The sequence below is a fragment of the Falco naumanni genome, chromosome 3 (genome assembly GCF_017639655.2).
Source record: "Falco naumanni isolate bFalNau1 chromosome 3, bFalNau1.pat, whole genome shotgun sequence".
NCBI classification, from domain to species: domain Eukaryota; kingdom Metazoa; phylum Chordata; class Aves; order Falconiformes; family Falconidae; genus Falco; species Falco naumanni.
The window spans coordinates 75,476,450-75,494,635 of NC_054056.1; the positions used below are offsets into that span (position 1 = coordinate 75,476,450).

The 18,186-nt window shown below is 41.1% G+C and overlaps 1 protein-coding gene across 2 annotated transcripts in view; it reads right to left on the bottom strand.

Moving 5' to 3' along the window:
- Positions 1-10,620: 10,620 nt before the first annotated feature.
- Positions 10,621-18,186, bottom strand: part of TOX (thymocyte selection associated high mobility group box) — a 226,513-nt gene continuing 218,947 nt past the window's right edge. For both annotated transcript variants that reach the window (XM_040588381.1, XM_040588380.1), the window contains exons 8-9: positions 15,217-15,368; positions 10,621-12,928 (exon numbers count right to left, since the gene is read on the bottom strand). In XM_040588381.1, the coding sequence (XP_040444315.1) occupies positions 12,892-12,928; positions 15,217-15,368 (189 nt within the window). In that variant the 3' untranslated portion in view covers positions 10,621-12,891. The remainder of the gene's footprint in view (positions 12,929-15,216; positions 15,369-18,186) is intronic.

Sequence of the window (18,186 nt, forward strand, 5' to 3'; positions counted from 1 at the left end):
ATGATTCCTTGCATGAGGCACAGAAAAGGTGCAAGGGATGGATGTGTCCCTTTAGCTAAGCTGTGGCTGAAGGCACACACCACAAGGACCCATCCTGGGACCCCAAACCAAACAGCTTAGTGTGGTCCAGCCCCCAGCCCAGGGCCAGCCACCCCTCAGGCAGGCTGGCTGCATCCATACCACACAGCCTCAGCACAGGGGCCCCAGTAACCCCACGGCAGCCTGGATCTGCAATGTGCAGATCAGTTTGTGTGAAGGTTTCCTTTCTCAAAACCCATGATGAAGGTTTTATAGCATATGGCAGGAAAGGGAGGCTGTGTGTGGTCACGGGAGTGGGCCCCTTCAGGCTGGTGGTCATGTGGAGATAGTGCTGGAGTACTGCATAGGGCTGGTACCATCTTGTCCATCCTCAAGGACAAAACTAAAGGGTTTCCATAAGGAAATGGGCTTTAAATCACACACAGGCCTAGAGTGAAGAGGAGCTTCACTCCAAGAGAGACCCCAGGAGTGAGCTACCACTTAAAGCAACACAGATGTCAAGGCCCAAGAGTGAACTGGTGAGCTAAGTTACTTGGCAACATTGATATATCCTGTAAATCGCAAATATTTAGGAGAATACAGTTTATTTACTTGTGGGTTTTTTTACCACTGATAGGCCAAGCTTGCTCATATCCAGAAGTCATAACAGGCTGTAATTTTTTAAATCCCCATGGAGGGCTTGTTGCAGCAGTGTCCTCAGGAGAAAGGCGGGTTCTCTGTGTGGCCCAAAGCAGGTGGAGCATTCACATGTCATATTGCAGATTGGATGCTTTATTCCTTTGGGAGCACTTCCTTTGTGTGAGGCAAATTAAATCTCTGGCTTGTCTGAGGACAAGGCAAGAAGACTCTGTTTTGAGGACAAAGGGGAATTTCAACCCTCTCTTGAAACACACCTTAATCAATTTTAAGTGTTTGCTTCTGCCCCTTCACCTATTTTATCTGTTTTATCTTTTGAAAAAACATGCACCATAGCATGGAATTAAGGCATTCATTCAGTAACATTCTGTGCTATTTTTCACTCATATATTTCTGCAGTCTATGTTGTTTTTCTACTTTTTAATTCAGTTGTATTCAAAACAATGGCAGAAGTCCCTTTAGTCTGAATGGTAGAGGATCGGGCCTTGCTGGAGGAACACTTTCTTAGGTTTCTTGATTTGCATGTGTCTCTCAAGAGGAAATCTGATTCATTTTGGGAAAGGCATGAAAATCCCGAGATAAATTTATTTTCCCAAACAAGATAAAAGGAACCATTTGGAAAGTAACCAATGCAGGCAAGTCAATCACACCAAATTATTAATATGAGGAGTTACATTTTTTTCTGTTTGTAAATATGCAGCATGAGTCTGATGTTTAGAGAGGTGAAGTAGCTGTTTCTTGATATGCAGCTAATTAACGAATGGTTCATTGTAATTCAAGTAATAGCTCTTCAGAGGGTATGCAGGTCATGGTTTGGGTCCATTTTCCCTGACTGGATGAACATTATTCTTTTAGAATCTATTTCCCTGGTACAACTATTCACTGTGACAAAATCATAGTAATGATTATTTGCTGCTATGATGAGAGTTCCTTTCGTTAGAGCATGAAGGGAAGGGAAGGGTGAGCAGAGCCAAAGCAATGTGCTGAAAAACTTCCGTACAATTGGAATACAATTCCATACAATTGGAATACAATTCTGTACAATTGCAATACAAATCCATACAATCCCAGACATGGAGACGGTTCTTACTCCCTCTCAGATGTTTTACATGTCACACAATGGTCAGTTTTTCAGGTGTGACTGAAATAGTTGGCAATGGCCAATGACCCAGCTTCAAAGGCCAATGACCCATTAGACTTCAAAGCATGGAGAGTGGATGGAGATAAGAGCAGAAAAATGTTGGGGGAGAATAATAAATGAATAGGTAGCTCAGCAGTTTTTCCCATCCACTTGCTGCTGCATTGGTGTGCTGATGCAGAATTTTTGGGTGTGGAAATCTTCCAAGAGGCAATTATTAGACTCTTTAACAGCCTGTGAGAGGTATCTCCCATAGCGTAGATGTCTGCTGTGCTCCTGGGTCAGGTCTCCAGGAAGGCAGGCAGTGGAGCCAAGGCATTATGGTGGAGCAGTGCTGCCAAGGAAGGGACAAGCTCTGACGTTTAGCTGCTGTGAAATGGAAAGCCAAGGATGTAATCAATGACAAAAGTAGTTCACTAGCTTTTCACCTGGGAAAATGGATCCACATCCATTGAGGAGCATCGGATGGGACAGTTACCCACTCCTGTTGTAATGACTCCGTGGCAGAGGTCTCTTATCCAACCCTCAGTGCCCACAGAGGGGAATGCCTGTGCCCCAGCTATGGCCCATGGCTAAGTGATGTGCTGATGTTTGGATTATTTGGGGAAAAAAAGAACCCAGACAACAAAAGACTCCTGTTTGCCACTTTCCTGTCCAAATTTTTCTCTTGATGCAGGAGGTGCATCACAAAAATAAGCCTCGGATCAGCAGTTATTTCTGACCCATAGATTATGTTTGCTTTTGTTTCATATCACAGGGCCTTGTGGCTGTCTTGGCCTGGCTTAGGTTTTCCTGGTGCTGTTCATTGAAATGTTTTATTTTCCACCATTGCCTGTAGGCACTGACATGGATTAGCATTGGCAGCACAAGGCAGGGGGCTTACACACCCTGATGCTCACTAATTACAACCTCCTGAACATCCTAACAGCTATAATAATACAGTGATGTATATATGAAGTCACGGTCTGTCAATGTATTGCCCCTGTGGTGTAAACCCTGCAAGCAATATACTCATGACTGGAAATCCCCTTATTGCATGGAGAGTTTTGTTCTTTGGAGTGGTTTCTATTTACATATCCTCAGGTTCTCTGAATGTCCAACAGAATGCGATACTGCACAAACCCATATCTTGAAGACACATGAGGATGCAGTTTTCTTTCTTTTCCTCCTTCCTTTCTTGCTTCTGACTGCCTTACCTTCTTTTTCCCGTAGCTACTTGCCAACGTTTTTTCTGGCACAGTAGCTGAAGTACCCAATCTGGGAAAACGCGTATAAGGTTTATTTGTTTGTTTTAAATCTCTGTGTTAACAGTTAATGCATTTAACTTGCAAAATACCTGTCAGGGTCTAAATATGAGTTCAGGCACCTAACTTCTTGTGTGTGAGTTGCTACGTTGCCAGTGGTGAGGTGCAGTGCAGGGGAACTGCATTAGTACATTTAGTCCTAAATGAAACCCCTTAACTTTGTGCAGTGCAACTATAGGAGCTTCTTCAACCAGTTGATCAACTCCTAATAGACAGAATTACTTCCTAGTTGTAGTGCAGACATCGGTTTTTAGGCTCTGCAAGTGCTGTAGAGAAGTTGGCAGAGTGCTTTTTGTCTTACATAACGTGTACATTGGAAGTGCTGATCCTTCTCCTCTGACTGCAGAGGGAGGTTCTTAACAGTGTGCCTCCATTGGGTGCCAGAATTAGGTCCTAGTGCTCTGCATGACCAATGGGATGGGTACTGGACACCCCTGAGCATCTGGAGAGCTCTTCTGAAATGAGAGAAAATGGCAGATAATGTCTGCTCTGGATCAATGGTGATGACCGTGTTAATGAAGAGATTCTGGTGTTTTCTGTGTCCTGCTCTGCTTGGCTCTAAATGAGGTCTTTGGATGACAAAGAAAGATCTCACAGAATTAAAATTACTCATGTATGCCCTCCTAACATCCCCTCAGCACGTGCCTAGCAAAGCCACATTAATTTCATTGCTAGGGGGAATTCCCTACCTCCAGAAATGGGAGTGGATTTGCCTGTAGTAGCAATTAGGGTTTCCAGTAGTAAACCCTCTCCAGTTTTCACACACTGAATGTATTCCTCACAGTAATGATATAAAGACAAAAAAAGGAAGATAAAGGGTCTGCATCATTATGTGTGACAGAACATATACACTACTTTTGCAGAGATTGGCATAATCATAACTAATCTCATGGAAAACTGTAAAAACATAAAGGTTGTATGAAAAGATACATAAATCAAATTTATGAAGTAATTTTATTGTGCTTTTTTGGATGTAAATTCTTTTAGAGGACTCATCAAGCACATTATGGTATGAATCTTATTTGATGATAAGAATGATGATGATTAAAATATTAGAAACTAGTGAAAACTTCACTTCTGGGGAAAAAAAAAAAGTTAAAACCAAGCCTTGAGGCTAAAATGTTAAAAATAGACATTTTTTGTATGAAACCATTTGCACGAATGAAACTAATAGGTTTTTATCTAAACCATCTGGTGGAGGAAAAGCATTAAAATGTAAAGTCACGTATTGAAGCCCCCAGAGACTTATTTTGAGTGCTATATGTTAAAAAATTATATATATAAAAGGAAAACTGTATCTTTTCCTTCATTTATCTGAGGCTTTGCTCCCCAGAGTCCAAGATTTAACCAGTCAGCTTTGCTTTGGCAACCAATACACTCCTGCTTGTCTTTGCATAAAAGTTGCACCCTCAGTATAATGCAAACTAAATTAATTTCAGGAAAACGATCAGTGGGTTAACGTCTATGATTTCCTTGGGAGGTTTTTTTTTCCCCTTGAATAAACCTCTACAGGAAACTCAGATACAAATGACGTTCACTTTTGCTTTTTCTGTACATGTAAAATCAGGCTGTGAAACCCCAGTTTAAAATGGCACAATGTACTGTAACACGAGGTGCGTAACAGGAAGCAACCAACAAAGACTTTCTCACCCCCTTTCCCAATTTGAGGCTAAATAACCGTGATCTGCTGGGCTTTCTTTCAGTCCTACGTGTAGGGGATTTTGTGTGAAACAGAATTGCAGACAAACCTAGATTGAAAGGGATCTCTGGAGGTTTTCTGGTCTATCCTATCCCCACAGCCAAGCTGGTGCAACTTAGATGGAGTTTTCCAGGGCTGTCCCCTTGAGTTTTAAGTATTTCCAAGGACATAAATCCCACAGCCTCTCTAGGCCCCTGTTTCAGTGTTTTCAAACTCTTATCTGGTGATTTTTTTCCCCCCAACATGTAATCAGAACTTTCCTTATTTCAGCTTGTGGCTATTGTCTCTTGTCCTTCATGTATGCCTCCAGAAAGATTTGGGCTCCTGTCACAGCACTCTCCAAACTATCAAGCTGCAACAAGGTCTTTTACCATCTCATACCAACACACCCTTCATGCCCATCCCTCTGCTGCCTTCTCCTCACCTAGGACCTGCTCTCTCTTCCTTGGCTGCCCAACCACTTAACAGAACCAGCCACAGCTGCACCTTGCCTACATCGGCCAACCCACCGCCCCTGAAGCCAGCCCACAGCTGTATGTTATCAATGCTAATTAGCCCAGATTCATCCCTCTACAATTCCCCCTTTTTTTTCTTCTCTTTTTACATTTCATACCTTATGTTTTTAACAATCATTACAACCTTTTTACAAATAAATTTTTCATACAGTCCTCTAAATCCTCTACAGGCTCTGTGTTTATAAAGACGCCCTAGGCAGTTACACGCTGCAGTAAGAGCTCCCCTTGGATTCCTCTCCTTGAGACTAACCAGATCCAGCACTCTCAGCCTGTCCACCTGCACCCTGTGCTCCAGCCCCTGACAGTCGTGGTGGCCTCCACTGGATTTACTCCAATATGTCAATATTTTCCTTATCCTGGGATCACTTTTGGAAATGCTCTCACCTCTGGGCTCAGGTTCCTTCCCAGTCCAAAGGTGACAACAGTACAAGAAGACAGGATGCTCTGTTTCTGGCTTTTGATCAAATTGTTCTCAAAAAAATTCTCTCTGGAGAGTTGAGAAGTACTCAGCCTTGAAAATCTATCACCCATGTACTGCAGAAGCATGACCTTCCTGCCAGGATCTCATTGACTATCTTCAGTCTGTTTGCAGAGGGCAACTTCTGCTGGGGACTCAGGTGCAGGACAGCCCCGTCCCACTGCCATGAGTCTCCTCAGTGTGCAGGTGTAAGTATATGTATGGTGCTTTGTTAAAGCTGACGCAGAAAGTCAGACAGGTAAAGGACTTTGTTGAAGTCTAGGGAGAAATTCTGCAAAAACAGAGAGAGACATAAAGAAGTCTGAGGGGTATGAACAGTATAGTCAAAATTCCAGTCTCACAAGCTTTGAAATTTTAATCAAAAATTCCAGCAACATGAAGCCAGAGATTACTCAGACATCTCTCTCTTGTTATTTTAATCTTTATAAAGTTTACAGTTAAGTTTGAAAATAATACTTGACTGTACACTTATGACTTAAAAGTGGAAAACTGCTAAAGACAAATAAAACCTGGAAACCTCCCCCTACTTGTTGTTTGTAAAATCTCACCTGAGTTAATGTTGTCCTTGTGGATCTTAGCACTGCTTCACAGTTTTTGAACTTTATTTCTGACTAAAGCAGAAGACTGTTTTTCAGAACTCTCAGATCTCAGCTACTTTTCCTATAAATTACTCTTGTCCCTGGGTACATCACTTACCTCCTTTCATATTCATCTCTTTAACAAAACCATGTAACACATGCTTGTATGCCAGAGGAGTGGAGAGGCTCAGCTCATTATTTCAGAACTCTGAACAGAAGTAGATATCAAAACATGAAGGCTTTCTCTACTAATTAGGGCATCAGCCTTATTTATTCAAGTGATGACATGCTTTTGAATGAACTTTGGAACTTCATGTTTCTATCAAAGCCATGCTATGTAGAGAGCAGGAAAAATCTTTCTTGCATCTTCAGTATTTAACAATATGACTGCACTGATGACATAAACATGGGTCTGTGTTTCACTGTGAAGAAAGTCAGTGTTACGAAAGCAACCTGTGGACTTTGCGTCTGCAGAGGGCTTACCCTGGCACAGTTGCTTTGCTGGCATGGTAAGGGGAACAGCCCCTCTGCCCCTGCCCTCAGCCCTCAGCCCATACTGGAAAGGCTTTGGACCTTTTTACTTCCACTGAAACCAAGCTTCTTGGGAACACCAGATCAGCATATATGCTGTGCATAGACCTGGGAAGTTCTAGACTTGATGTATCAAAGTATGAGAAGCTTATTATTCAGTAGAGATTTTCTTTTTCTTTCTTTTTCTTTTCTTTTCTTTTCTTTTCTTTTTTTTTTCTTTTTTTTTTTCTTTTTTTTTTTTTAAAGTACTAGAGCTGTGCAGATTGTAAGGAAAACTTCTTAGAAAGCTAGTTTAGAGTAGCATCTGAAACATGTGATTCTTGGAGCCTTCAGAGACTTCTGCATTATAAAATATGTGCCCAGCCTTCCATGAAACAGCGGCGCATGGAATATCAACTACTTATAGGTTTGATTTAGCTAAAGAACACATGTTTTACAAAGGTATCCTTTTTTGTTCTAACATCTTTTTTTCAAGTGGTTGTGCATCCACCATGCTGCTTGGTAAATTCAGAATTAAAGGGAAAAGGACTTCACTTCCAGTTTGAAATTTTCTGACCTAAACTTCCAGCCTCTGGACATGGCCACGAGTCTTCTGGTTCTGCCTGCTGTGTGCACTCAGTATCTGCCGACCGCATCCTCACTGCTCAGCTGGCTGGCGGTCTGGGAAACACTGGTGTTCTAAGGGTTACTGGATTACAATTGTTCTCTGCAAACAAAATTCACATCTGTTCTGACAACTTATTTCAGCCTAATGCAACTTGAAAAGGTCGAGATTAATCCCAGAAAATCAGACTTCTATTTGAAAGGCCAAATCAACTTTAATTGTAACACATGGCTATTTGTATTGGCGTTTAGCTGCAGCCGTTTGTTTATCCTTCTTTCCATTGGTATTATTTGTTTCTGAGCTCGCTACTAAAGCCCACAATGCAAGCTGAAATGTTTTAAGTAACATAACAAAAATAACAGCTGACATCTTTCCTTTTACAGGTTTCCATTGACCTAGGGTATTTTGTGTGCAGCGCTTTTATAACTTTTGTTTCTCAGCAGTCTGGGGGGAAAAATCATAGAAGGAAATGTTGGCTCATTTTATAAAGATTAATGGTGTCTGCTGTACTTTCACACACCCCTCTAGCTTGTTGGCTTTACCCATCAGAGCCCAGGGAGGATGAACCACTCTCTCTGGAGTTCTGCCTCCTATCAAACTTTGACTTGATGGCAGGAGCTAAGGGGTTTAAAACCCCTTTGTGTTACAGCAGTTGCAAGCTGTGGTTTTGTGTGTTGGTGAGGTGACTAACAGCAGCACCCTTCCCTTGGCGTGGGGGACGGGTTGGTGTAGCACCTCTCTAACCACTCTGCCGGCTCCCGGCAGCTGCTATCAGCTCAGCCATCGAGCCATCAACTGACATCTGAGCTCTCCGATCCCCCCAAAAGTGACAGGACAAGAGAGACTCATTTGGCAGTACTTTGCTCTTGCTGTTTGGCCTGGAGAAAGATACTCAAAGTGGTAAGATTGTTTAGCAACAGCTGGCAAGCACCCGGGTGCGAGCCTGATTTTCAGACATGACAGGCACTTACAGGAATGTTGCCAGATACAGCTGTTTAAAAGCCTTAATAAACAGCAAGTCAATACTAATCTTTGCCAAATTAATCTTTTCCTTGACAGCCCATCAGAGCAATTATGCTCAGACTCGTTGTAAACACACAATTGTCAGAAGGTAAGGATCTTCTCTGCAGTATACTGTTGATTTTTGCACACACCTTGTTTTCCAAATAGGAAGGTTTCCTTTTCTTTTCCCCTTCTTCTCTTTCTTTTTTTTCCTCTCTTATTTTATTTGCTAGCCAATTACATGTTTGCCAGCTTGGTATTAGCCTGAACAAAATTTCATTGTAAAGTGTCTATCGCAGAGAGCCCTTAATAGAATGTGAAATGATGACAGTTGCAGGATCCATGCAGATGCACATTTGCTGGTGGGTTTCTCTAATTAGGCAGTAACTGTGACAGACTCTGAAATGTTACAAGTCATTGTTCTCACTTGTCCTCTTGTTGGTGGAATAAGAACTACATTTGAGTTGTGATTTAAAGTGCTGCTGGGTAATAATAAAATACATGACTTTGCAAAGGAAAGCAAATGCTGCCTGCAAGACCTGACACAAAGCACCTCCTGTTCTCCAAGGTGCTCAGCACCTCCGGCAGCACTGCCAGCACACTGCTATACTCACTAAATAATATTTTATTTAAACATAAAAGGACTTGAAGACACCAGGTAAATAATTAACAGGGCAATGGTTGTATATCTGTCTGTCTATCTATGTACACCTGTACCTGTATCTGTATCTCTATATCTATATCTATCTACCTATCAATGGGAGTTCTGGGGAGTAATTCCTGTATGGGTTACATACAGCTCTTTAGTTCCTTCTCACAGCGTGTGCAAAACAAGGATTTTTTTACCTACTGTGTTTCCCCAGAGCACAGAAGGAGATCTCTCTAGGTCTGCCATGTTTACAGGATCAGGTAAGAAACAGGCAGATACAGTCTTGGAGATGGTAGTTCAGGTTGAGATTAAGTCTCAGAAGCTTGAGGAAGGTGGCAAAAGCATGTTTTGCCTTCCAGTAATGAGTTCTTATTGTCGGATTTCCTGTTTACGGCGAAGCCTTGCAGGGAATGTTTGGCGGAGACGCCGCTGGAATCAGGAGCAGTGAGATCAATTCGGTGAGAGAGAGAGAGAAGTGGGCACGAATACATTACATTTCATTGTGAATGGCTGGGGCCCTCCATGAATACATTACTTACTGCCTGTGGGTGAATGTGGGGGACAGAATCCTATAGCAGGTCCCTTTGAAGAGCTTCTTTGGGTCAGAGGCAGCAGCTGGATGGGATTTCTGCTCAGACCCCCATGGGTTTGGTGATAGAGACTGGGACTCACATTGCCAGAACGGGGCACACTGAGAGCAGCAGTAAACTTGAAGAGCCTTTCCTTTTCAAAACCTCTGCTTACCTTGGGGCAGCCAAATGGGATTTACATCTTACAGAGTGCATATGTTGCTAACCTTTCTTTTTGCCTACCACTGTAAAAAAATAATTGAAAAAAAAAATTAATTTCAATTACTGGAAGACATTATTTCCCTGGTTACTATCACTTTGAAAAATGTCTTTATCATATTTACTTGCTGTTACTGTGTTGCTTCAGCGTGTAGGTTGTTTCATTCCTGTGTGCTTTCTCATTATTGTCATTATGACAGATGGTGACTTACAACCAGTGGCTCGGGTATGTGTGTTATTCTGGTGCCTAAGCCACAGCACTTCAGTGAAGAACGGGGCGTACCCTCATGAACTCCAGTGGAGTTTCACCTGCTTACAAGAAGATGTCAACCTGCTAGGCTCCATCCATGGACAAGTTGTGTCTGCCAATACACAGCTGGAAACAAATAGCAGACTGCCCTTGACCGGCAACCATTGCTTTTTTCCAAAGGCCAGACAAGAAACTGACATTTACGTGTGGAAGTGGGATCTTTCCCTTGCAACAAAGTGGCATCAGCATAACCCTGGCCAAAACTGCTGCTCCTCCAGCGTAGCTACCCTGTTGGAACAGGACCCAGGCACAGAACCACACACAAAGCACTGGCTGGGTAGGGTGCTGTATGGTAAACACAACGCAGGCTTCCCTTCTTACAGACTGAGAGACAACAAATAGCCAGAGGTTCATACAGAATAAGTATTTTATTCATGATGTATTTTTTTTATTTACATTAAAGTTTTCTTGTATTTTGAACTCCGCATGGATACCGAAATTAACAACTTTATGTGACTGCGCACCTGCTCTAAAAGAAATGAAGATAACACAGTTCTTTTCCATAAAAGAAAAAGAAAAACTGCCTGTCAAAATCAAAGCTGATTTTTCTTGTCCCCAGTAATTATGTTCTCACTTTAGAATTAATATGAATGGAAAATGTAGTTTACTATAATATAATAAATAGAAGACATTGGGTAATTAGTAGTGCTGGTATATTTCTAAAGTACTAAACAGACAAACAATAAACTGTGAATTTAATCACAAATTCTCATACAGTTTCAAGACAGGAAAATTAGAGCTCTCAGCTACAGTCATTTGAGTAATCACATCTGATCTGCATTATTTATTAGTTATTACATGCCAAGTGATTCCGATTGTACATTGCCTGAAATCGTTCAAAACCAAGCATGCCTTTGTTTCTGTTTTGTTTTTAAAGAAAAATCAGTGGCACTGCATAATTTTAATTTTATCCGAGTTGCTTTCTTTATTTCACACAGAAAATACAAATCAGTAGTAATCTCCATTAATTGGACAGGCATTTGGGATGAAATCCTCCAGAAATGTATTTTCAGAGCTATCCCTGATCCAAAACATTGACAAAATACCTTCTTTTGTTTGCTTGTTTGTTTGTTTATCCCTTTCCCTGTGGCTGTGAACTTACCTTTCACTTTAGGATGTATTTGTGATACAGTCCTTAAAACTCTGTAGGACATTTTGAATGTATAATAACATAGCTGAATCATATTTGGTAATATTTCTGTTGGTAATGTTTTTATTCCACTTGACTAATTAACCAAAACTGATGAAGTTCCAAGAAGCAGCATTATGCAGTTTTATTCAGTTAGTTTTGTTGGTTCAAGTCTTAGTTTTGGGCAACTTCCTGCTACAATGCTTTAAAAGGGGAACTACCTAAAATGCCTTTTTATTTTTTTTTTTTTTTAATTTTCGCTTAACAACCAAAGAAATAGAGAAATAAGTATTGGTTACCTTCATTTTCTGCCAGTAAAGCAGGTTTGGTCTTATATATGTCACTGTAAAAACTAAATAAAATATTCACATCAGTTGTGAACAATTTGTGCCAGCAAAAGTTAAAGCGTCAAAGAAACTTCTTTAAAATGCTAACAAATTTACTTACAAACACCTATATTTATTATTTCATAAATAGGCGCAACAGGTTCCATAAAAAAGATTAAATACAGACACAGTATGAAGAAACAATAATACATAGCCATATGTAAAGGTTATAATTTAGCTGTCTCCAATCTGTTTCTGCATCTAATAAAATATCAGGTAAGCATTTGGCAGTTTTATACATAAAAGGACTTAAATGACATTTACTAACCAGTACACATAAAGTGATTTTCTTTAAAAAAAAGAAGCATTTTTTAGGCAGTACAAAATAAATGTGTTGCTCTTTATCAACATTAGTTTTTTTCCCTAGTTTTTTGTGTTTATTTCATGCAACAAAGCCAATATTTTTAATTAATATCATTTGGGAATATTTTACTTTTTTTTTCTCCAAATACTTTGAAAATATAGAACTATTAGTCAGTTGTTTAAAAATGAAGTAAAAATATGAATGTTTGCCAATTTAACCCTTATTGTGAAATCAATAAACTGGAATGAGCCAGTTTCAATTACAATTAGCTACAAAAAACATTCACATTTTATACTCTAGGAGAGTGTAACATAGATGCTATTTACAAACTTGCTATGACTGCTACATCAAGCCATTTAAAAAGTCTTTAGTAGTTTCATATAAACACCCATTATGAAAAACCAATGGAAAATCCAGGACTTTTATCCGAGACATCTACAGTTGCTAAGGCAGTTACTATCGCAGCACTTCACAGCAAAAACCAACATAAAATCTGAATGGTCCAAGTTTCCTTCAGGGAAGAAGAAAAGCAATGTCCGTTAAAGGATCTCAGGGTAGGGATGGAAAAGGAGGAAGCAAGAGAAAAAAAATTTTTTTGGGGGGGGAGGGTGGGGAGAGGAGAAAATGAAAGAAGCAAGACTATTTTTTCCAGAGTGGGTGACCCACAAGCTCAAATAGTCCTAAGTGCTTAGCAACTTGTATTTCCTAATAAAATGCAGAACTGCCTTGACTGCATAAAGCAATCCATGATGAAAAGACTCCCCTGCATTCCTCAGTGGAAAGGAGAGGTGTTTCAGATTTTCAGGTAAGGTACAGTGCTTTGTCCCTCTGCATGCCCCTGTTCAAAGAGAAGAAGAACAAAGGTGATTTTTTAAAAAAATTGTCATTTTTTTTGTCCTGTTCTTCCAAAAAAAACCCCACAACCCTACTGCATGTCATTCATTCCAAGCATATCACTGAAGTATGGCTGCATTACCAGAGTAATAAAAAGAAAAATCTTAGTGCTATAGTGGCATGTAGCTACCCGGAGACCTCATCTAGCTCTAAACTACACAGGACCGGCACGTGGGTTTAAGCCCTGGTTTGGGACAACCTGCAGTAGTGGGCTGGTAGCACTGACTATCCCTCCCTCGCAAACCACGTAGGTACAGCTGACAGTTTAGCACAGGTCTCCCAATGATACTCCATCAGCACCTTAAAGATGTGCCCACTTCCTTAGAGGGCAGGAGAGCTTAGTTACATGAACATGGGTGCCAGCAACTGACATCTCTGACCTATTTTATCTAGTAGTAGAGCCATAGCCAAAAAATGATGGTTGGCAGGTTCAGGTAAGCACATGGAAGGGAACACAGAAGCTTCTGGCAAAGCCAAGTAGACTAGCTCTCTGCTGGAGACTAGGCTCTACAGGAGACCTTCCACCAACGCACTATGTCTGGCACACTTTTACATTCTGTTCTTGCTGGGTTCCAGCTTCAACTGAAGCATAGCAGTTCAGAGCAAAAGAAGTCATTTACTGGTTTCTAAATTGGAACAGTCTGTAGAAGTCAGAAAAAACATATAATGTAAAGCAGAAGAAGCATCACTGATGGGGCTTGGTTCACACTGCAGAGTTTTTCTGGGAGAGGCTTTACTCTTAATCTCCTGCTTCCTCACCAAAACCCAGGCACCACTTATGTTCTTCCACAGCTTTAGAGTTTACTTTGTTTGCAGTCCAAGAGCAGCACAGAGCAGTTTATGCCAGTGCCATAGCAAAGACAGGTTAAATCCATGCACACAGATTCACACAGGCATATCTACACAGTATGTACAGGGTCTGCTCAGAGAAAGCTTCTGCTGATGGAAAGTTATGCCTAGTGGGCACCAAGAGGGCACTGCTGGGAGTGTTTGCACATTGTTTTTTCCAGAAGAGACCAGGAATCAAAGCCACAGGTGATTATGGCTTGTTTGACAGAGGACAGTCTATTCAGAGCTCGGTGTAAGTGGGTATAAAGGTCTGTGGGCTGGGCAGGCTCCTACGAGGGCCTGCAGCACAGATCAAGACATTATGGTGGTACAGCACAGGAGCAAGACTGTTCCACTGAATAAGTGGGCAAGTCATGGGGCAACAGTGATAGGTACAGGGGAAAGTGATGCTGCTTTGCAGGCTAGTTAAAGCCTGCCACAGTGTCAGCAGGTCCTGGTCAAGGTGGTGTTCTCAACTAGTAACCAGAAAAGATTTTTGTTCAGTTCGTTTGAGTTCCAGAAACAAAAACAACTTTAAAACAATAATGCAAGTGAATTTCTTAGTCTGATCAAATGTAATGGGTGAAACTGGTCTTTAATTCTGCTTTGTGTTCATTTGTCTGGGTTAGAGTTGACACTGTGGTAGCAACCGAGAGCTTTTATCTGCCATTGTCTTGAGGGATTCATGACAGGGTCAAGGGGAGGTTAGGCTGATGAGCATGTTCACAAGGCACAATAGCTATAATTTAAAACTCAAAAGATACCTTCTGTTCAGAGTCTTAAACGTTTCTAGACAGTTTTGGGGACAGTTACATGGGTCCACACAAACCATGCTGCAGAGGAGCTTAGGGTTTGAAGGGGCTACTAACCTTATGGCAGAGTCATAGAGTTCCTACAGGTATGGTGTTTTGGTTTTGGTTACAGTCATGTGATCTTCATGCCATTCTTTTCCATGTATCTTGTATCCCATGCATCACCCCTGCATCTCACTGATTTGGGTTTTCATGACCCAAAGTAGTTTTCACTGACAGCAAGCTCTCCTCAGCAATGGCATATTTGGAGGAAACAGTTCATGCCGTTTGCCTCTCAAGTAGGAGGTAATGATCTTAAAACATCTTTCCTACACCTTTTACTTGAGATTTCAGTTCTGATTTTCTAAGGAATCGAAGTTCTCTAAGACCAAAGGGTATCTGCTGTGATAAGGTGACAACAATGTCTAATAAACGTATGTATTGAAAAATTGTTCTCCCACAACAGATAACTGCTGAATAAATACAGTGCCATCAGAGATGCACTTCTGAAATACTGTATGGAAACAGGCAATAAAGTTGTTGCCAAATTCTCTAGCAGATATTTGTGTCATGAACGTTCCTCAACACAAGGTGGCATTCACTGGCTGCTTACCCATTACTGCAGTAGTCATTATTCCAGTCCACAGTCTGTGCTGGAGGATTTCTGCACCCTGAACGAACATACTCCATTGCTTGGGTAACAACTTGTGCAGCTGTTGATGTTGGATTGATGATATTCTGATAGTCAGGCTGAAGAGTAAATCCCTAGAGGAGAAAGCAAGTACATTACAATATACGGAAACCAAGCAACAGGTTGGGTGCATTAGAAAAAATCCCATACTGTGAAATGGTAGAATACTTTTCCAGGTGTACTTTAGGTTATCAAACTTCAAATAGAAAAAAAAAATATGTGTAGGCACTTTCTAAGTTTTAAAATCTTTCTTTGGTTTGAGAAAGGAAACACTGCCAAATTGTTGTTAGCTATTGCACAGTTCACAGGATGGAACTAAAAGGGAAAGAGCAGAAACAATTCAAAACCAAGAGAACAACTCAATCAGCACTGTGGCAAAAAGGTCTTTTTGCTCCTTAGAGCTTCCATTTAGATTAAACGTAAGGATACACACTAGTCATTAATTCCCAGAATATGCAACTGAATCTTTTTGAAGGATGTAGGCAGCAGGTGGCTGACTGTTTTATTAGACTACACCTATTCACATATTGTTCTCAAAACCCTTTTTCTTCATTCAGTCACAAAGGGACCATCTGCTGCTTCTTTTATTTGTACTTCTCTCTCAACTAAACAGAAATTCAACCAAAGCTTTTTAACAGTTGTTGGACTAATGTAGTGAAAGTAGCAAAGAATAACTTGCTTTTTGAAACCAAGAAGACAAGGAACAAAAGTGGAAGTTACAAAGAGACATCTAACCTGCTTCCTGAAATATCTGTCATCTGAAGTCATAATAATTTTTAGCTCTTTTGATATACGAAAATGTTTAAATATTGTGTTTCAAAACCAGTGGAACAACTGAAATTTCAAGGCTACTGTATCTGGTTCACCCTGTATAAATGTACATCATGTTCCTGTAAAGTTAGAAGAACTACATTGGGTAAAAGTATGGGAATGCTGTCTGAAAGCAATTGATGTCTGTTGAAAAAAAACACACACCAAACTCCTTCCTGGGGCAAGGGCATACAATTCCCACTGAAGTTAACTGGATGTGTAGCTGTTAAATCAGAAACTAAACTCGACCCAAGGTACCCAGTTTGAAACCCCACTCCTTCTGGCTGAAGTCCACATATAGAATGGAATTAAAGCTCATAGCTTTTAGTTTTAAATTCTAGTCCATGATGCATGATCGCTTCCTGTCCACAGCCTTTATTAAGACAGAAATTTTGTGGAGATCTGGGTTTTATTTCTGCAGGCTTAGCAAGTCAGCCATGCTACCTTTGATCCAGATAAATGAGTATTCGGAGTTTTCACCTGCTCCGCCCCCCTCCCCCAGCTCCCCAGCCGCAGAAATCAGCTTCCTTCACATGTAACATGTCACTTTCCTCTTCACATCCCTCTTTCTTGGTGCATTGCACCCTGGCTCTTCCCCAGAGGTCCCGCGGGTGTTCTGCCCTGCTGTGCCTCTTGTGTACACTGTCACCTCACCCCACGCCTCCTGATCACAAATTTTAGCCTAGGCCATAAATGAGTGCAACTTTCTTCAATAATCTTTTCCGTACAGAGAATATCCCGAGTCACACTTCAGTACCTCAAATGCTCTTTGAAGTCTGACTTTGTCCCTGGTGACTCCAAGGAACAGAATATTAGTAGTGGGCAAGTTCACAGCTGAATTCTATATCTAGTTGTCATTTAACTTATATGTTGTCCTGCTAATAAGGGAAAATAAAACCCATCCATGCGTAACACCCATGCTCTGTACACTGCCTTTTCACCTAGACATCAGGCTGCCTAAACAATCCCCATGCCTGCAACAGATCCAAAGGAAACTCTGAGCAGACCTCCCAATGGCTTTCATCGGAGTTTTGTGTAATTAGAAGGCAGAAAAATGGGGGTTTTATATCACCGTCATAATTTTTATACAAAACATCACCCATAAGGCCTTTCTAATTTATCTATAAGAGGAAACTAACCACAGAAACACATCCTACCCTCAGGCACTCAGGTTTACCTTCGGTAGCAAAGCCCCCGAGTTATCTCTTATCGGTCTTTATGAAACAATCATATATATGAGAAAAACACGCTATGAGGCCAGTAGCTCCAGCAGGGCTGTAGCAAAGCACGCAAGTGAGCAGGCACAGACTCGAGTACTCATGCTGCAAGGACAGTTCTCCCAAATCAGAGGAAGAGACCATCAGTGCAGCGTCTGTTCCATTTCTTCTGGACTTAGGACAAATAAATAGCTTAGATGTCACAGTGTGGTCCTGTGGTTTAAATGACAGCTTGGAACTGGGTGGTGACTTATTCTCATATCTTTTCAGGTTTTCTGTGTGACCACAGCCAAATTGCTTTGGCTCTCTTCCAGCAAAGCACACGTGCATGTGTGCTTGGACCGAACTGATACCTCTCATGTTAAGGCTGGGACCACGGATCCAGACTTAATTCTCCTATCTGCAAAATAAGGGGTAACAACACTTTCATCTAGCACCTGGCAAGTCTGTTTAGTTTATAACTGCCTGGGACTGGGGCCTGTTTCTTAGGACATGCTCACATGATAAATTTTAACATGGTGCAGAGGTATCTGAGCCAGGTTCCAGCTCCAGAAGCAGCAGAGCTGCTGCAGCTCAGCATTCCCACTGGGGCTAAGGGTTACCAGAATACCAGCAAAGTGGGTGTTGGAGAGCATGCTTGTTAAGGCAAAGTAATTAAAGAAACCTGAACTCAATATGAAGGACTGATAAAGTATGGTGCTGTTTCAGATGTAAACAATAATTACTTCAGCTCTTTCATCAACAGAAAAAGCTCTGGAAATACAGATCTGTACAACAGAAGGAGACAGCCTTGTACCAGGCTTGTAGTAAATATTTGCTTATTATTTATCTAAGCCCTTAACAAACAATGATGAAATAAAAGTGC